The sequence below is a fragment of the Desarmillaria tabescens genome (genome assembly GCF_030435595.1).
Source record: "Desarmillaria tabescens strain CCBAS 213 chromosome Unknown EV420scaffold_4, whole genome shotgun sequence".
Taxonomy (NCBI): Eukaryota; Fungi; Basidiomycota; class Agaricomycetes; order Agaricales; family Physalacriaceae; genus Desarmillaria; species Desarmillaria tabescens.
This window is the reverse complement of record NW_026848303.1, coordinates 228,958-248,540: the sequence shown is the minus strand read 5'-3', so window position 1 is coordinate 248,540 and position 19,583 is coordinate 228,958. Positions and strand designations below refer to the sequence as shown.

General features: G+C 47.3%; 8 protein-coding genes across 8 annotated transcripts; 3 read left to right on the top strand and 5 right to left on the bottom strand.

The window, feature by feature from the left end:
* Positions 1–2,486: 2,486 nt before the first annotated feature.
* EV420DRAFT_1261677 (uncharacterized protein) lies at positions 2,487–2,936 on the bottom strand (the record flags this gene model as incomplete). Its single annotated transcript, XM_060467086.1, has 1 exon — positions 2,487–2,936. A coding segment is annotated over one exon (450 nt), but the record flags the coding sequence as incomplete, so codon positions are not given.
* Positions 2,937–3,860: 924 nt separating this feature from the next.
* On the top strand, positions 3,861–6,777 carry EV420DRAFT_801522 (uncharacterized protein). Its single transcript, XM_060483509.1, has 2 exons — positions 3,861–3,959; positions 4,012–6,777. Exon 2 carries the CDS (start codon positions 4,014–4,016, stop codon positions 6,738–6,740), a length of 2,727 nt encoding a protein of 908 aa, XP_060336750.1. The 5' UTR covers positions 3,861–3,959; positions 4,012–4,013; the 3' UTR covers positions 6,741–6,777.
* Positions 6,778–7,347: 570 nt separating this feature from the next.
* On the bottom strand, positions 7,348–8,295 carry EV420DRAFT_801439 (uncharacterized protein). The gene is made up of 3 exons (XM_060483508.1): positions 8,096–8,295; positions 8,010–8,042; positions 7,348–7,852 (listed from the first exon to the last, which is right to left on the bottom strand). Exons 1-3 carry the CDS (start codon positions 8,204–8,206, stop codon positions 7,607–7,609), a joined length of 390 nt encoding a protein of 129 aa, XP_060336749.1. The 5' UTR covers positions 8,207–8,295; the 3' UTR covers positions 7,348–7,606.
* Positions 8,296–9,491: 1,196 nt separating this feature from the next.
* On the top strand, positions 9,492–10,481 carry EV420DRAFT_801392 (uncharacterized protein). Its single transcript, XM_060483507.1, has 3 exons — positions 9,492–9,776; positions 9,829–9,945; positions 10,002–10,481. Exons 1-3 carry the CDS (start codon positions 9,612–9,614, stop codon positions 10,137–10,139), a joined length of 420 nt encoding a protein of 139 aa, XP_060336748.1. The 5' UTR covers positions 9,492–9,611; the 3' UTR covers positions 10,140–10,481.
* On the bottom strand, positions 10,416–12,461 carry EV420DRAFT_1709271 (uncharacterized protein; the record flags this gene model as incomplete). Its single annotated transcript, XM_060479586.1, has 13 exons — positions 12,030–12,461; positions 11,897–11,969; positions 11,770–11,847; positions 11,663–11,715; positions 11,514–11,607; positions 11,187–11,449; positions 10,997–11,127; positions 10,931–10,949; positions 10,838–10,876; positions 10,770–10,789; positions 10,646–10,714; positions 10,561–10,587; positions 10,416–10,508 (listed from the first exon to the last, which is right to left on the bottom strand). Exons 1-13 carry the CDS (start codon positions 12,070–12,072, stop codon positions 10,416–10,418), a joined length of 1,002 nt encoding a protein of 333 aa, XP_060336747.1. The 5' UTR covers positions 12,073–12,461.
* A 1,557-nt stretch (positions 12,462–14,018) lies between these two features.
* Positions 14,019–14,453, bottom strand: EV420DRAFT_1261828 (uncharacterized protein; the record flags this gene model as incomplete). The annotated part of the gene is made up of 1 exon (XM_060467096.1): positions 14,019–14,453. The coding sequence occupies one exon, from the start codon at positions 14,451–14,453 to the stop codon at positions 14,019–14,021; it is 435 nt and encodes a 144-aa protein (XP_060336746.1).
* Positions 14,454–15,355: 902 nt separating this feature from the next.
* On the bottom strand, positions 15,356–17,205 carry EV420DRAFT_1508789 (uncharacterized protein). Its single transcript, XM_060471448.1, has 2 exons — positions 16,226–17,205; positions 15,356–16,171 (listed from the first exon to the last, which is right to left on the bottom strand). Exons 1-2 carry the CDS (start codon positions 16,989–16,991, stop codon positions 15,765–15,767), a joined length of 1,173 nt encoding a protein of 390 aa, XP_060336745.1. The 5' UTR covers positions 16,992–17,205; the 3' UTR covers positions 15,356–15,764.
* Positions 17,189–19,224, top strand: EV420DRAFT_1508783 (uncharacterized protein). Its single transcript, XM_060471447.1, has 8 exons — positions 17,189–17,688; positions 17,741–17,783; positions 17,836–18,043; positions 18,096–18,201; positions 18,265–18,442; positions 18,499–18,613; positions 18,666–18,749; positions 18,803–19,224. The coding sequence occupies exons 1-8, from the start codon at positions 17,463–17,465 to the stop codon at positions 19,037–19,039; spliced, it is 1,197 nt and encodes a 398-aa protein (XP_060336744.1). The 5' UTR covers positions 17,189–17,462; the 3' UTR covers positions 19,040–19,224.
* Positions 19,225–19,583: the final 359 nt, after the last annotated feature.

The following is a 19,583-nucleotide window of genomic DNA, read 5'->3' as shown; positions in this document are numbered from 1 at the left end:
CTCTCTCCACTTTATTTAAAACTGTGTCAACATCCTACTGACTACTTGGTCTAGAAGCTGTTGGCTCCTAGAAAGTAATTCATGTTCCTCCATCATATTTCAACGCTGGCGTTGTTTTACTTTGCATTAACATGACTAAAGTCCTCTAGTAGAGTGCTGAACCAATCACCCTTGCCATAGTAGATAGGAACACCTTAGATCAATAGAAAGCGAAAAAAATGCGCCCAATCTTTGATACTAGCTGTGCGCTCCGTGCATGCCCGTTGCGGTTAGAACTTATATTTAAAACAAAGCGTTAACGCTGGGGTTCGTACACGGATGTTGACTATACGTTAGATGAGGAAATAAACGGGTTGTCTAAGCTTTGAGGGCATGGGAAATCATCGTCGCCGTCGTCGTAGTAGTCGTCGCACTCAAGTCGCACTGGCAAGCGGTCCCTAAATGGGTGAAGGTTGGGCCGGCCCGATCCTCTGCTCCTTTTCCAATGGCTACGATGACCACCAGTGCCGCCCTTTTCTCAGATTCTCGTCAGGATAAGCGAATGCCACGGAGGACACGAAATATCAAGTTCAAGTTTCAAGGACTCCGATGGTGTGCAGGCGCATATATTCCATTGCAGATACAGGATTGTGATGGCACGGCGTTTCCCTGTTCTTCGTGCTCACTACGGGTACGTCTCTCTTGGCTTCTTCAAGGGCCTCGATTTTCTCAATCATTCACCAAGGATGTCATCCATATGGATCCAGCATAGGAGGACACTATTGGCTGATAAACTGTCGTCGAAAATTTCCAACGCAGAAATGTTGAATACAACAGTCGCTGTTCTCTTCACACACCTTGTCGGAATTGAAGGTGACGCAGTACAGAGGATCTAGAATATGTTTTGGGGGTGCCAGGCATGTGTAGGCGGGCAAGAAACAAAGTCTGGAACGAGGAGATGTCACGGTTTGAAGGGCATTTCTGTCGTGACGACGTAATCTCTGAAAGTGTGTGCTTTATCCTTGGTGTTAATCTGCAGCCTTCATTTTCTATCAGGTATCACGCCGGAGAATCTGTATACCGAAAAGGAGGCACCAAGACCGACTTCGTCAGCTCTACACGTACTGGCGACTCATCTCTTTCTTCAACACCATCGTCAAAGAACAGTTCAATATGTCTCGTGCTTTTGTGGCGAAAGAAGCTGGGAGAGAGCTCTTGCGAGGTGATATTCAGAGACAAGAAATGAGGGAGTGTAGCTTCGGTGACGAAAGCACTCATCGGACATATCTATCATGTTACATGTATGTATCCTCACCTTCAAAACTGTAAGCGTACTTATCATTCACTAGGAAAAGAGGCTCAGAGTTCCATACAATTAGCGTTAAATTATCGCTGGTATTCACATACAGGTAACCTGCTTTTCGTGATACTATTTGACTCTACTAAATCTGCATCTTCAAGGAGAGATGGCTCCAAGGAATGTCCTCAATAACCACTTGCACATCCTTCTTCCTCAAATCAGTGACACGTCGGAGAAATCGCGCACCAACCCACTTCTTGACGGGAGTTTGAGCGCACCACAACGTAACTTTCTGTAGATGTCCTTCCTCGCCGCGAGATTCCAGCATCGTAACCAAAGCCTCAGGATCGACGCCCTTAACGTCACAAGAAAGGGTCCTCAGAGCGGGAAGAAGGACCGGAGACTCTTCCCGAATCGTCAGCTGCTCCGAAACGGACTCCTGGTATTGATACAACGGTATCGAGTCATCTCCTGCTAGTATCAACTGCTCCAGATTCGGGGTGGCGTGCAGAAGCTGGACAAGGGATGAGTGGAAGCGGTATTTGCCTTGGACGAAGAGATTCGTGAGGGAACACCGACTCTGGTGGATGAACGCGGCGATAGGAAACATGTCGCTTAGAGTGAAAGAACGAAGTCCTAGGCATTTGAGCTGGGGAAGTATGAGGTTGGGTAAAGCGATCATATAGGGATGGTTGACGACGAGACGTTGTATGCCGGAGTGTGTTAGTGGACTTTGGGGAAGCCATTCTCTTGGAATATCCTCGTGTGCGCGATTCAACACCAGTGCGAGTTCCTCGAGATTGGGAGCGAGACGGAGCAGTTTGAAAGGATCCGCCAGGAATGTCTCAGCTTGGAAGCGTACTAAATGAGGCTGCAAAGCCGTGAAACCTGCGAACGAGGCTGCAGTCACCGGTTCTTGTGGATCTCCCGCGACGGAGTATTGCAGATCTAGGTGACGCAAGAGAGGGACACGCCCGACCACTTCGCTGAGCCGTTTGAAGCGCTCGGGATCTGAACATCCGATCCATCGAAACTCCTCCCATCGCTTGCTTTGTTCGAGGAGCAGGGAAGTGATGGTCTCGTGCTCTTTGGGTTTGCATTTACCACAGCCGCCATATAGGATTCGGAGAGGAGAGGAGCCGGAACGACGGAGCCATAGCTGCAGACGGCCGATGGGGTTCTTGATGTGGAGCCAGTAGGAGCCGCAGTTCGAGGGCACGCTCAGTTCGGACCAGAGACGGGGCAAGGAGAGGGCGACGGCTCTCCATCGTTGACATACTTGACTATATGCCCAAGGACCGTGGTGGTGGTCGTGGACTGCGGGGTAGTTGTTGCAGCCATCCGGGCCCGAGAGCGTGTGAAGGAAGATCTCGCCGATTATCTCGAATGGTAGACGGCGTATCGGATGTATAATCTTGGTGCAAGTCCTGATGAGTGCGCGCAGTACCTTTGCTTCTTCCCGAGATTGAACGACGTCAAGCTGGGGGCCTTTCCCATGTTCTGCGAGGCGTATCTCGGCGTCTTGGATGACCAAACGGATCTCGTTGACTTCGGAGTCTAGGGGTTGGTCGTTTGTCCAGGTGAGGTGCGAATACGGGACGTTCGTCTTGGGAGTAGGGCACGCCAGAGTCGGACGGGACTTCCTCAACTTTGGCATAGTAACAATGTGGGATGGATGCCACCATGGAACGGTATAAATATCAGTCATCGCTGGTCTTGTCCGGTCAAAGCGTTGCGGTGGTCCAAGCAGTGGCGGCGTGTCTTTGTTCAAACAAAGCGGATGCTGTCCTGGCCTGGTCAAAGCATTGCTGATGGTCCCCGTGGCGCCCCCTGGCGATTCTTGTCCTCTGGTATGGCTCAGCGACTATGGGCATTGTGATAGCGCAGGGGAAACTACGTCGTTGTCATGACTATGAGATGACCGATTCCAGATGTCGCGACCAGCTACCAAGTTCCCATTGTGCAAGTGCGGTTTACTCCTTCAGGGTGCTTCCTGCTGAAAATAATAGCAAGCACGTCAGTGAGTTGAAAAGCAGTCATCATGTGCAGAGGGAAGCTTACCCAATTACAGGTGACTGTCGTACATTACGTGATGTCTTCAGCCTCCGTGCGCTGGCTGTCTATTCGTTCGTGCGAATACACTATTAGCATCGTCAAACCTGTGGAAACGAGCAGACCCTTTCTATACGGATGTACATAACACTAGCCGTGGACAAGTTTTTGCAGCGGATAGCACAAAGAGCAAGTCATGGATGACCTTCAACAGTCCGGAAAATGTTCTGTCTAAGGATGAGCTCGATGGATCCCCGTATAACGGAGAAAATGACATTATAGAAGTCCGCGTAGTAACGAAGACGGCTCAAGGACGAAGGGTCGATGTCGGGATCGCTGACGCGTACCCGTCACGTGTTTTTTCAAACAGGTTTTGCTCTCATTTCAACAAACACTTTTTTCTACTTGGGTTCAATCACAATTTCTGATGGTACTTGCAACATCGCCCTCCGGATCCGTGTATTGCATCTACTAGAATGTAAGTTCTCAACATTTCGCTGAACCGAGCATCTCAACTGTATCAAGTCAGCTTCCGCTCGAAAACAAAACTTGTGTAGGGCAAGAAACATCACTTGCATATATCAAAACAATCAGTGAAAACATCGACACAGGGTTATACATCTTGGTTGTAAGTCTTATATCTAGAACCAGTCAGGACCATTGCTGACATTTTGCGATAGACATGTCTACTACTACTATCCAGGACGATTATGACCACCTGTACACGTGCTTGGAATCGGATACCCTTCCTCCCGTCCCTACCGTGACGCATTCTTTTCAAGATCCCGAAACATCATGGCCCGAAGAGCCAAAGATGTTTATGTACCGTGCTTGGGCTTCGAACGCCATGCCATATCAAGGCTTTTTGCCTGCCAAACTCGCCGACTTCTTTTGTGGTGATCTGTTCAAACCCTTGGAATATGGAATGTCTGATCTGCCTCTTGTTTGTCTTGGTCCGGGACAATGGGGTTTAGACAAGAAAATGGTTGAGGAATGGGCGACCCTCGAAGAATTGTTATTATGCTTCAGGGACATACTGGCTGGTCAGATCGTGCGTCAACGTAGTCTGGGCCATTGCAGCTTTCCATCACCTCATCGTTACGGTTATCACCACACTAAAACCACTAAGAAGGCCATGAGACGCGCTGCAGCTCGTTCTCGCGATGCCTTCATTTTCATGGCCGCTGAAATTTCGTATCTATTGGCCCTCGCTTCTGCTGAGATTGGGGGATACAATCTTAACAGCTGGAACACGTTATTAACTGAAACCGTTGGCAGTGGATGGGCGGCTCTTGTTCGCCATTCTTGGTTAGTTCAACACGATATAGGGTATTGGGCTCAAAGAGAGTCCACCTCACGAAGGGTCGGGATCTTCGTTGATCCTCGAAAATGTAACTTTGCGTATTTTCTCAAAGCCTATCTCGCATTCGGAGTACCCGTTTGGATTGATTGGGGACCGCTGATCAATCCGTTCCCTGCTTGCGACCCCGAATTGCAGACCACTTACAAATTTTTGCTACCTCCGAAACATATCAGACCAAGAGTGAAGGCACTATCACATTTTGCGGAGGGTACATATGTTCTGGAAAAGCACAGATGGCAGTGGAAGTTTTGCGACGAAATGTTCGATTTGGAGTGGAACAAAGTCGGTTCGCTTGCTTTACCACGCAAAGTGTCTCGCATCTATCCTTCGGATGATGACGACGAAGAGAAAATCAACTACGAACCCGCGTCTATGAATTCTACGCCTCATGTTTCCCCACGGCAGAGATTAGGGGAGACTTGGGTAGATTTCTTTTCTCGTCTCGAAAAGGAAACAGAGCTGATGATGCAATACGAATCCCCTCGAGATGTAAGGAGGCGCGAGACCCGAGATTCGAATGCTAGGAGGCGATGCTATCCCGAAAGGATGGCCAATGTTTTCGTTTGGAATGCCGTTGACGGTAAAGATTACCTCGTCAGGTGCCATGTACCTCACGATCGTGTCGCCGATTTATGGGATTTCTACATATCGTCCCAACGACGATACTCCTCTTTCTGGGACGAATGGGATTTGAATCACGAGTTTGATCCTTCTGCTTTACAGGATGCAGAAGAGGAAGAAGAGATTCACGAATCGGACAATATACCTGGTCCTTCTGTGGGGCCAGAGCTGCTTCGGCCGGTGAAGAGTAACCGTGAAGCGTGGGAAGCGGCTTACATCGAAACATTCAAGCCCAAACTTCAAGGCATGACGCCAACGCAAAGGGACTGCATGTCTTTGGAAGCGGTTGTGCGGTACCGCTTGGGGATCGTTCTGGCTTCGTCGCCCTTACCGGAGACTATCCTGACCGCTGTGGAAAAAGCTCAGGTAGACAAAGGCTTGAGATTGATGGGGTGTGACAGCGCAGCGAGAGACGAACACTCTCCTTTGAGTAGTAGAGCCATATTAACCTTGATGGATGGGTTTCAATGGCTACGCGAAATAAGGTCGCCTGGCGCGAAACCTTATATTGGTCAGATCCCCAGAGAGGCATGGGACGTCAGTTTAAAATGCTCTCAACGCCTACAACGCGAACACCAACATCTTACAGTCGTAGCTGTGGAATCCTGGGACACATCAATTGCCGGGTACGAGATCCAAATGAAGGGTGGAAATGAGACATCGTACAAACTTATCCTGCCCCGCGCGGCCGATGTGTTGTACGTTTTCCGCTTGCCGTTTGTGTTATGTCTCGACGACATTGTGGAGGACCTTTGCTCCCACGGAATTCCATTCATATTGGGCCAGATAGTAGACAGAGATATGCCGTTCTCAAAGCCAAAACTTCCCCCTGTACCACCCCTGTACAGGCCCAGTCGATTTGTACCAGACGTGGATGACTTCAAGATGTACCTTTGGAGAAGAGGAACATTGTTCAGCAATCTCTCCGTGGTCAGAGCCGCATTGATGTGCGGAGGAATTATCTGGCGCATTGCATTGGATCATATCGGCGATCCGAGCCTCGTCTTGTCTGCATTCGATAAATCAGGTCCCTGTGATAAAAATATAACCCGGTGGAAGCCAAATCTCTCGCATAAAGAGCCCTGGGTAACTTGGACGGAGACCCTTTCCTCGAGCGAGGAAGACATCATATGCGGGGTTTACAACATTGAGAGGAGCAACAATCGACCAACACAAGTCTCGTGGTTTCCCAAAATGAAGGCATTTCGTGATTCTGGGTTAGATCTAGGTTTTTGGTCTGCCGACGCTGAGAGATGGTATATTAATAGGGTGAAGATGTATGCCTCCGGCGACCCCAAAGCAAGGTGCCAGGGCCACTCAGACTGGAGGCGTAATCTTCGCTTATGGATAGGTGCTTCGCAATTGTATGAAGGGATGGAGATCGTCTCTAGGCGCTTCGTAGACCGACATTTTATCTCTCACTAATACTGTTCACACTCAATGGATGCTCGGGAGTCTTTGTTAAGGCGTAAACGTCTTCGCGTAACGACTTCGGTTTTCAATATGCTGCTGAACAAATGACACAAACAATCATAATATTTTGTATATTCTTCGACAAGTGAAGATCTTGGTACGGGCCAAAACCCTTGGTTCGATGTGACCCACGTCGTGCAACCTCAACCCGAAAAAGGCCATCACAAGAACTGTTTCGAGGCCATGCAAGGCAGTGTCCAAGAACGTTTCCTAGACTCGAAGCTGTTCGTGTTCCCGTAAACGCACTTAGGCGCGCGCCAACTAAACCTCCAAATCCGTTCAAACAATGATCTTTTCGCATCTCGAGGGGACACAATATCTCACGATAGTCTTAGCGCCCCCTCAACCAATCATTACGTTTCTCAGTCTCTTCTTGGTCTCTTCCGTAATTTAGTAGTCCGCTGCCACCGCATTCCTTCATCCACTCTGATGCGCGAAACGCCGAGATAACGAAGAGGTCTTGGTCGGCGTATATACAAACCTCCATCTCTGTCGATGGGATGTTATTCGTGTCTAATGGAGGATACGAAAGGAGACCTATCTGATCGCGTAGATGGTGTAATGTGTGAATATGAGTCACTGTTTAAATCTTGATTGTGACGGCGTCCGCTGACAACTTTCGGAGTCTCAGGGTTCTACAAGTTTAGTAGCATGTGCAGATCATGCATGATCATGCAGAAGTTCTCAGCGCTAGCTCCAATCCGAAGAATACGTGAGATTCACATCGTACCTGCTACTTTATCACATGGAGATGGCATGGTCTACCATTATTTCCATTTTTCTCCATACGAGTGCAATTCTATCAAACTAAGTATTCATCATGATCTATCATGAAGCGGGGGGCCATCGCAGGGCGTGGCATATCCGAGTCCTGAAGACTTGAGGGGTGGGCTGCCCTGCGTGGGCGTAGCACAAGGCCTGTTGGATGGTGCAACGAAACAACAATACTGAGCAACTGTCAGCAGTTGCGCATATAATATCAAACCAGAAATATACGGTCTCAGTACCACAAATAGTACATCAAGTAGGCAAATATCTAGTGCAATCGTCGCCGATAAATTGACCTGGTCGTCAAGTTAAACACCTTGCCAGATAGTCAGCTTCCAGCGAGTGGCGATGAACACGAAAGCTTACCATTTAGTTAATAAGCAAGGATATATATTGCTTGCATAGCTAGAGTTGGATAATTAGCATCAGACTCAAATTCAAAGGCGAAGACACGTACCTAATACATGGGATAAACGGCCTACACCTCTAATCCATGCAAGTCAGCCAAACGAAGAAGAAACAAAATAGCCGACACTTACCGTGACCTTACTACCACCTTTGCAGCCTATGGATCTCCTTGCTACCCCTCCAACCTCATGCACATCGTTGTATAAATCTTGTCGAAGCTGCTGCTGCATTCGGTACTGCATGTCATCCTCATCATCTCGTCATGTATCATGCTTGCGAGAAGCGGAATACTAGTGTAAATGGGTACTCTGTTAGCGAGCACAAAGGAAAAGGAGTGAGGCCACACACCCAGACCCTGCGTTTCCATCGTGAATCACGATTCGATCCCCCAAGAACTTCATCTACAGCCATTGCCATATTCGTGTATGGATCCTGAAGAAAGAATTAAGGATTAACTTGAACTGAACAACGGAGGGCATCCCACCTGGCCAAAGTGGATAGCCGTTAACAAGGGGCATACAATCGCAGATCTAGAAAAGATCGGTTGACTAGTCGCTAACAATGCTGAAATATTTGCTTACCTTTTACACCCTGAGCCCAGCCATTGAGGTCAATATTCAATGCTTGGTGCTCGACATCATAAGAAGAAGAATTCTGAGGTCTCAGCAATGAATCTGCAAAATTTTAGGAAGACGAGACGTTGTGATAAGAAGTAGGAGCTTACCAGATTTCGCAGCCTATGGATACCCACAGTTCCCGTCCAGCCTATCACCGTGAGGCACCCGGCGACAGTCCACATCGTGTTAGGCTTTGATAGTGCATTTTGTGTCATTGGTGCGGACGTCCCCATTATTAGCAATTGTCGTTGCTACCTCGAGAAAAATTGTGGCTGAAGCTTGGTGAATGATTATTGATAGTATGAGTGATGGATGAGTGTTATGGTTTCAGCATAAAATAGAGGCGCAGGTGTATACGGTGATGACCATATCTCCTCCCACAGAATGGTAGAGCATTTCGGAGAACCACTGTGAATCGATACTCAAAAACGCAAAGCAAGAGGCAAAAGAAAAAGGGTGCCAAGTGTAACGTGTGACAATACCGCGCAGATGATTCACGGCATCCACGGCACGGGGAACTGTCGGACTATCACTATCATGCACCGCCACCAAAAAGCTCAGATTAGCATAGACCGAATCCTGTATACACAGGACTCGGAATCTTCCGTTGACTTTGCATCTGGCCTGGGCCTGTCCCTCCGGATGTATCTTTCGCCATGTCACTCTCACGTTTCTCCTGAACTGATTGATCTTTTTCGGCCTTGTTCTTCGCCCGCCCGGAGACGTGGAATTGACAAGTTTCAAAAATCACTACAACAAAGGATGTTCTGCTGGTCCTCAGTCAACTAACCTGTAAATTGGGACATACTTTAATTCGCTCTCTGTTTCTGTTACCTGCGCACCCTGATCTCGGTTTTATCGACCATCTCATTTTCTGTGATGGTACATCTTGATGTTCCTCCTTCCCGGAATGCGGAGAATGCTCTGATGAGCGCTCTTTCAGAAACTTTCCCACTAAGGATGGTATATAACGCACACCTTTCAGTCGCATCAAGTCACACCCTGCTCAGACAACCACTCAGACTCACAGATGGCCACTGGTACAATCCAAACAGACCGTATCCGTGTCGTCCTTCTCTTCAAACGAAAGGAAGGGCTTACGCTTGACGAATTCTACCAACATTGGTTCGAGGGTCTCTCGAAAATGCTCCTCGCATCCCCCATCTTCACGGACAATGTCCTCAAGTACGAACAGGTGAGTTACTAGGCTCGTTCTCTGTTCACCGTCCGTCTGATAGACGTGGAAGTTACGTATTGACAACGAGACTATGGCAATGCTGAAAACTGTGGGTTTTGAGCCCCCAGAGCCTGAGTGGGATGGAATGGCTTTGCTGGAGGCAGAAAGCTTCGACAAGATATTCTCTGTATGTTTCTACTCTAGTTGAGGACAATCAAACGGCGTCTGACGTTGGCTATGAAGATATTCCAGTCGGAGGAGTACAAAACGGTTATTGGTCCTTACGAAGATAAATTCTTGGAAAGAAAGGCTGCTCAGATCTTCCCCCTGAAGTTTGCTGTGTTCTTGGATGAAACGAAATCGACTGGGCTGCACCTATAATTAGATATACCTGTAGTTATTCTGGTCCAGTCCTTCCAATTTACTTTCTGCGACCTTGAAAATCCCGGATGCCATATGGTGCTCAATATTGAGTGATGGGCGATCATATGTAAATTTGAAAGGATCCGAGACCTAGTCTAGAATACAACATTAATTATCACTACCAAAAAAACCATCACATGTAGCAATAATTAAAGCCCCTGCCAGTGGTTCTCGTTATTATTATCAGATATTTATCTGATTCAGCTTTGCACCAACTTGGCCTTTCAGATTGTCCTAATCTTCCGAGTCCGAGGGGGCCACGCTGTTATTCTTCTGGTTGCGGGGATCTCTCATCTCATGGCTCTCATACTCAACGCTTATGAACACCTATTGATTGGCATGAGGTAGAGCTAGGGGGAAACAATAGATTTGAACCTACTCCTTGTGATCGAGGTAGGGTATGGCCCTACAACAGATAAAGACCATCGTCAGATGATGGCAATTACTTTTGAGGAAATACGCACATCGGCACTATTCCACGGCATGGTCATAGAGGCCACTTCATCTCCGATATTCTGAGTGTGAGGTTGGCGCTAGACCGTCCAGAGTGAGTATACAAACACCGATTACAGATCCTATCTTTCGCACAGCATTAAGACTCGAAAGCGCTGGACAACCATCAGTGTCACTGAATCAATACCCTTAGATAGGCATACCAGAGTTTGTGTACAGTTTAGGTAAGATAAATGCGACACCTAGGAGGGAATGGTTAGAATGGTCGAACAGAAAAGAAATCAGAGAGCCCGCACAAATATAGTAAGGCTGCCTCTGCGGGAAGTGTAAGTATGAAGGTATGTAAAACAACTCGGTTGAACACTTGCCTCCACGGCAAGAATCAAGCCTAGATCAGTTAGGGCGACCGTCGCAGTGAGAAGCCCTGTTGGCAACATCAATCCTCTTGGCACACGCCACGAAAAAGTATGGGACTCGCCATTCTGCATAGTCACTGTCGACTCAGACGCTTCAGCATATAGCAAAACCGTCTCAACTGAACAAGAAACTCACATCGGATAATTCTATTCAAAATACGATTGGTCCGTCTGATAGAACCTTTTGCTCGCTGTAAACATATGGTGATAACAACTGCGATGATGAGGTCCCCGAGCGCAGCTGGAATGAGCCAGACAAGAGAGGGCCTATCTAGTTTATCGCGGAGCCCGTCCCAGTTAGTGGAATCGATGACTAAAAAGCCGATGATACTTGTCACTATACCGCCGACTGAAGATGTCAATGCGCAGATAACGACTGCGCCGACATAATAATAGTTCCTACAATCAGGGACATCGATCAGAAGCAGCACTTGATACTGGACCCGACGGATGTACGACGTACTTGGTCAACACCCAGATCTTCCATGCGAAAAAACCCTGAACCATTCCAGCCATGATTCCCAACAGAAAAGGGTCAGTTGTGATGGTCCAGTCAGCTTGGAAAAAAAGGTATAGGCGTTCGACAGCAGTAGGCCCCGAGAAGTTGCTTACATTTGGTGAATGCGACAAGGTTCCCAAAATTGTCGATTAGGAGTTTATAAACCCTGTGAAGAAGTCAAAACTTGAAGCAAGCTAGTTGTTGTCGCCATATCCCATACCACATAAGCACAAAAAGAGAGTTGAGAACGTCCAAGGTAAAGAGAACTATGACGAAGACCTTCAGCCAAATATTGTCCCTTGAAAAATGGATCAGAGGATGTTGTAGAAGAAGACGGTTATGCTGACTTGGGGTAGCGGTCAAAGTAAATGTATAATTGCACAAGCAAGGCGCCCAAGAGGAGAATGCTCAGAAATACCGCTGGAAGTGCGTGCGCGGTTCAGTCCGGCCATACGAAGAAGACTACGGAGTGTTACTCACACATAATGACACCCCCAAAGGGGTCTGAAATTACGCTACTCATCTCTGGGGCGAAGGGTGAAGGGGAGAAGAAGAGTAGGAATGAGAGATACTTGGAACAGATGCAATAAATATTATACCAGAAAGATAGATCATCATCGTTTCAAGATGATCATCTTCAATATAATAAGACAGGATTCATTCTCAATTTTATACAGCGCTTGTTGGCCTGATTGTGAGATGATGAAAAACTAGTGCTAGGAAAAATTGGTGTTGGGCCTGTATGAATTACACCCTGTCAAGAGTGGCACCGTTCGTGCTAAGTATCATTATCGTGATAAGTCCAGCACGTCGTTGCTCACCTAGGTATAAGAATACATTCACACAATTACTGAAGAGAAATAGCTATAATCCATAAGCGGAGCAAGGAAATCAAATCTCCGGGAGATCTCATCGTGTCTTCCGGTGTCCGCCTAGAAAAGATGTCCGGAGTCTCAGCGCTATGTACTTTCCAAGTCTTCATATGCGTCTTCTATCGCCTGTAAATACGGGCATGGGTGTCCGGGTTGAGCCATGCCCGAGTTAAAGATGCTGGCACCTGACGCCCTGGTCCTATCAAACCAATAACGATGAGCCACGACAAGGACAGCGAATCGGTCTCAGCGGCATGTGTAGATGCCAACACGGGATGATATTGTCGCAAAAATAGCAGAACACGAGGAAAGCATATGCTCAGCCGGTGATTCCAGGAAGGTGGAAGAGAAGGGAGTTGTTAGTTTGGATACAAGGAGGGAGCAAGGATTGTGCAGTTCGGCTACTTGAGTCACTCAGGAGTTAGCCGTCTCGCCGTGAGTAGATCGACAATCTGTCAGGCTTAGACAGTATTGAGTGGACCAGCAGACGCATTCCATCATGCTTCCTGGGGAACGTAAATGTACAGCCTTCAATTCTCACCCATTGAAATCAGTAACTCATCGAAAGCACTGGTTGTTCGGAGGATGGTACAGTGTGCCGGTGCTTCCAAGGAGAATGCATAGAAGGAATGAATGGCATCGCCATGAGCGCGTATACTGACCCTGATGTTTCCATAACGCACGTCATGAGATCGGGTGTGCGAACTCTGTGATGGGGATAGCGCCAGGGTCCAAGAAACAGGTATCTGAGTCACGCCAATACCTTACGTTCGCAGTCCATCAACACAGAAGCAAGCAAAGTGCACTAGTAAACTGCCGGGCCGATGAACTCGGAGAGGAATATACTTACAGTTACCTCGCGTAAAAAATGGGCGAAATCTCAATTCGCAGTTTTCCAAATCTGTCCCAGGTTCATGAAACCGATGGCTGCTGTCGCGTGAGCACTTATATCTACGGATTCGAAACATACTGTCAGCTTGTAATGAACAAGGAGGAATAAGCCATACCAGACCATGCGAGCACCAAATCGAGCTCATTCCATCGGCTCGGCCACCTGAGAACCTACTTCCCAATATCCCGACTCGTATACTATCTCACCTGGATCCGATACGCCGCCGAGCTATGGATGCTGAGATCCAAAGCACCATACGCGCGGCACAAAAGTATGACAGTAACGACAAAGAAGTATTGTAATCGCATTCCAGAAAGCAGGTCTGAGAGAGGGTTCAATGTTGAGCCAAGTCGCTCTGAGTCGCTTTCAGTAAAATGTAAGCAAGCTGGAACCAAAAAGTAGAAACGTACTGCAAATGTATATTTGCTATTTACGAGTGGAAGGGATTCCTGCCAATAGAATCGTACATCGAGGATGTGAAACCAGCTGGGACTATAGTTTGACGTAGTGGCTTAAGAGACGTCGCTGTACGAGCGGTTGGTGAAAATATCGGCTTGTCGGGCCGGTACCTGCCGGCAGTCTCATCCTTTCTTTTTTTTTTTTGGTGGAGCCTTATGAATCCCACAACCAACAATGTTAGTCTGAGGTTCAAGCTGGTTTTTGAGGAGTTTCACCTCTATTTTAGAGCCACCCCAGGGAAATGCGTTATGCACTTTGTGTGGGACTCCCATCATGTTTATGATATGGTATACCCACTAAAACCCTGGGTTGCCTTATCCAATTGTCAGGCAACTTCTCTTCATTTTCTAAACACCCGCTCCATGTGTGGAGTACTATTTTAGGGTTTAGATTATGTTTTCCATTTTTCTGCGTCTTTACTATTTGGCAGTCTAGCGATAGTCGTTGATTGATGCAGGATACCCAGCGGTTATGGATTTCTACTTTAGAATGCCATTTTGTTTCATCATCTTGTTTGCTAATTCTCCATTCACAGCGAAGTCTCCATATTAGAGCAGCAGATTCTGATATTAGAATATGGTATAACCTGTTTTTTCCGGCAGTCTCATCCTTGACCGCAATGATGAGCTCTGTGCTGTATTCTTCGCATACACGACAACCGCCGGACGGCTTCTTTGCCATATAGCTTGATAACATAGACGCTCAACAACCCAGTAGCCATGGGCCACTGCCCATGAACTCTCTTAAGTGCTGAGATTCAAGAGGGAAAGCGATGGGACGAAAATATTAGAGAGCAATGGCAAGAAAATAAATAATTACGAATTACCTGATGGCATAGCCCTACCTAGCCCATCATTTTCAGCCGTGGACAACATCCTATAGGATTTTCTCAAAGCATCTCCTGCTGACTAGGTTCGGTTAGCATCAAGCGAGAGAAGAATTCAATTGGAATGCATCTTCCTCAGATGTAGCATTGACCAGCACTTGGCGTGCAGCTCTCGCAGCTGCTATTGAGGGGGAGCATCATGGAGAGCGTGGATTGGAGCCCTCAGACGGCAGCTCTTAAGGACAAACCCTTACTTCGACCCCTTCCTTAATTCAAGTCACTGCTAGCTCTTCACCGTAATAGTGATCCCTACCCTCCAAGCTGATTGCCATAGCATTAAAGGATGTTTGTTCGCACCAGGTCGGGACATCAATGTCACCAGGAGCTCGAACGGCTCCGTGGAGATTTTTCATTCGTCATTAATCTTCCTGTATCGAACCTTGGCGGCCTGACCCAATATTTTCATACTCAAATGACATACTCTTTCGCATCAGATCCGGGGCCCATAAATTGTACCAAACTCGCCTTGGCCAGTCCCGGCTCGGAGGTTCAACATTCCTGTTTACCTGCCAAGACGTCGCGATCAATGCTCGCAATTTCGTTCGATGTATCCGTCTATTCTGAGGCCGGACAGACTGCGAACAGCATTGGCATTCTGTTAAGAGATACAGAAGGAGGCGAAGGGAATCTATCCTCGCGAGAGCAAGGTTGACGAGAATCGAGGTCGCCGTTTATATACAACCAGTAAGCGCAATTACCCATCCTTCATGTATCTTGACGTCCTCCGGGAGCTGAAGTATCGCACATTTGACCTTACCTCCGCTAATTAACAGAGCTTTTTTCGTGCGCTATTGTATTGACGGTCAAGGGATGGTAACAGACTCTGACTAGATGTACTTTTCTAGGAAGGCTCGATTGTACGACCGTCATAGAAGGCGGGAATTAGAACTTGCAACTCAAGTTCGACAAACTACGCGAACGACACATCTAGGCGCGAGCTAACCAAAGCTCTGGCACTTGAACAAAATTCATGGACGGGCCCTGAAACAGCTGGAGTTTGATATTGGCGCTGTAAGTAATAATGAAAGAGAACGGAAGGATATCCATGGTAGTGGGGATAAAATAGTAAACTGCACGCACATCCAGACTTGAACATGTTAGCGACGTTACATAGCATTCAAGACTACCTCACAGCCAAGCTCCTTCAACCTCGGAAAATTGCCCTCCATGCGAGTCTTGAATGTATCCCACTCCGCCGGCCTCGGTCTAGATCTGAAAGTAACCGCAACACGCTCCAACAATGTCATCTTGCTGGAGGTGCAACAGGCATCCAGCCTCATCCACAGGTCTTTCCAATCCAATGAAAGATCTTCTTCAGGTTCAGGATGAAGCGATATGATTTTAAACGTAATCGAACGAATGGCGCAGTTTTCATTCACCGCTGCAAGGTTGGAGATCCACCAATCTAATATATGGGAGATCTGATTGGCCAGCGGGGATATTCGCACAACCGTGACCACAATCTGCTCGATGCTGGAGACATCAAGTGTTTCCGATGACGCTGTCCGAAAACCTGTAATCGCGAGAATAAATACAGGCAAGTAGCGATTAAACAACGTATACAAACCTGGCCCGAAATGGGTTACGCGAATATGTTTGAGAGAACGGCGCGAGCGGGTTAAATATTCATTAAGACATTGTAGAACAGTAGTGCTCTCATGTTCAAGAGCGATACTGAGTGTATCGACATTAGTGCAGGAAAACGGGCATGGACCCGACGATAAAACCAACTTCATCAGGGTCTCAGCAGAATCCTGAGAGCCATCGATATGTATCGTCACTGGGGCAGGGGTGAAATGAAGGGAGTGGTTCATGTTACATTCCTCTGTGATCCCACTATTAGAACACATGATGCGTGCTTCTTGCAAGTCAGGCGAATTTTTGACAAGCAAGCAAATCTCGCCCATCGATCTGAAGTGGAAGTGCTGACCTATGACGAGGGTGTGGTAAGAGTGGGACTGGAGACTTGACACAACAGAATCAGGCATAGCGTGCCAGCTTCCACTGCTAAGAGATAAGCAGGTGACATTGATGAGGGATTCAATGACTGTCAATGCTCTGAAATCCACAGGAGAAATATAGATCGTACGGAATGTGAACTTGATCTCGAGAGATTTAAAATGAAGAGCGAGCTTCGGAGCCATGGTGATCAACTCGCGGAGACGATCACAGTCGGATTTGCCTCTCAATAAGGCAACAGAGAATAGATGAATTCTGGTTCTTGGATAAAAGGCTCTGCAAGCCAATGATGCTCGCAGCAGTGATTTCTTGTTCCCGTGCAGCTCGTCGATAATGGCATCAAGAATCTCTGGAGGGAGATCCAATAGTGGCATTCTAGTATGCGGAGATGCTGGACAGCTAGATTGAAGAAAGCAGATAGAGTCGAGACCCTGCTAATTACTTTGTGGCAGGGAGGACCATACAGTAATGAGGCTGAGCGACTTCAGACACGTCTCGCAAAGATGACGGTTTTAATGAAAGATAACCGGTTAGTAACCGATGAAGGTCACCGAGTAATTGCCGGCTACTTCCGGATTTGAAACCTCCATCATCGCCGCCCAAGCCTGCAAGAATAAGCCGAGATTCATGATGTGCATATTGACTTTGATTATTTGGGCTAGCAACGAAGCCGGCCACCTGGCTTTTTCCGACTAATGCTGTGCCATGGCAACGCACCATGTTCGATATTATCTCAGGGGAGGCAACCGTGCGCCGAAACCCTAACATTGTTCTGTTCAATCACCGCCTTTTGACCGTAGCATAGGGAATGTCGGTACCACAACCACGATCGCTATGTTTCAAAAATGTCCTATAGAAAAGTCTCGGACGTTCACCTTTTAGTAAGGCTTCCTCTGCACGCGTTTCGCTTCTGGCTGCCCTTTATATTTGGGGGTAAGTTCAACAGTCTCGTCCTCCCCCCTTCCCTCCCGCGCGCTCTTAATCCCGTTTCATTTGACATGACAAACACATCGGACGGGCTCAATATTCTCTATGATATCATTAGATTAACTTGCCAAACTTTAGTTTATGGTGAGCCCTCCTCTCTCCTGGTCGAACAGTTCATTAAAATCTTAACACGTAGGCATGTACATAATCATCATGCTGGTCTGCTCCTTTGTTATGTTGTGCGTTGTTTTCTTTTACCAGCTTCTTGCTTTGCGACTGATAGCGTTGTAGGAAAAGAGGTCTTAGAGGGAAATCGCGTATCTTGCTGTTCTGCATACTGGTTTTCATGTTCTCCTTTTCAACGGCCTATTGGATCGTATCGATATGTCAAGCCGTGTATGTCATCACCATCTCATTTGTGCATGGCATCCCTCTGGATAGTATAGCTTATGCGTACGGCGAAAAACAAGACATAATGAACGCTCTTGTCCTCCTGAATGTGAGTATCCGAGTCTATTTTCTGTAAAGGTTTTATATCCAACGCTCCGCAGTATGTGCTAACCGACGGCATTGTCGTTTGGCGGGCATGGGTAATCTGCCGAGACTGGTATAGCAAAATTTTGATCCTTCCACTCGTATTCCTATGCTTGACCCTCCGTGAGCTTTGGTTCTTCTTTTACCGGACATCCTGATTCCTGCTCACAGTTGACATGATAATAGTGTCCGTTTTCGTTACAATCGGACTGCGCATCACGATAAGTACCATGTCCGTCAGCCGGCACACCGTCATGGACCATACACCCCTGACCCACGCGCTTAATTGTTCCCAAATAATAAATTTAGCCCTGTCATTATTGACCAACATTTTTTCTACTTCGATTGTCGGAGTCAAAGCTTGGTATGCGTCATGGTTGTTCCTTATATTAATAAGATCTGATCTGTTATCTATACTAGGCGTCATAAACACTGTCTTATGTCCGAGCTTCAGGTGAAGCGGAGAAAGATAACCGTAGCAGAACGAATCTTCACTTTGCTTGTCGAGTCCGGGATCATTTACTGTCTTTCTGGAGTACGTGACCATTCGAACGATTTATATTACATCGGATTTTCAATTCCTCCAGATAATGGCTCTGATTGCCACTGAGATTCAACTTCCATTTGGCAATCTCAGCGATGTCTACACTCCGGTCCAGGTCCAGTTTGCGGTCCGTACTCATTGGTTCTCGTTCTAGCCGGTCAAACTGACTGTTCAAACTAGGGGATCTATCCAACCTTGGTTATTCTTCTCGTCAGCCGCCAAGGTGAATTAAACGAGACTACCATGTTCACGGTTGAGGACAAGCGCAATCCCTCGGAACAACCATCGAGTGTATTGATTCTGGATACCATTGAGTTTGGTGATAATCCTCCCCTCAGCAGTTCGTTCGGAGAAGCAGAGACCCTTGCGGATGTTAGACGTAATGAGTCGATGGTGTCCCGGCTTTCTCGGGCATAGCGAGCTGGACGACGCTGGCATTGTTTTACTTTGCATTAGCATGACTGAAGCTCTCTACTAGAGTGGCGAACCAACCACCCTCAGCACTTCTGTGTGTTCCATAGTAGACAGGAACTAGAGAGCTTCCCTTCAGGAACACCTTGTCGCGACAGATCAATCTCAAATGAGTTTCTGATATAAGCGAGCTTCAGAACCGATGTCCGTTCCATCGCACCACCACTATCGATTATTGTAAGCAATCAACGACCGGAATGACCCGGGTCTTTGGCAATGTTCTATGCAACGACATTTACTGGTGCTCGAGGTACCTTCTACGGTGAGCGGTGAGTGGGAGTGTTCCGATCATAACAATCAACCACTGATGAGATATTAATACGATGTATCTATTTCAACTGTAAGCAAAGATAGTCTAGGACCATCTGGTAAAGTAGATCAGCATTGGTTGCCGTGACTGTTAAAAGAAAACGTACAAATCCCCGGTAATCTCGAGTGATAATGACTACAGGTCATAACTGTTGTCGTCCTCGCATTCTTCCTGATCGTT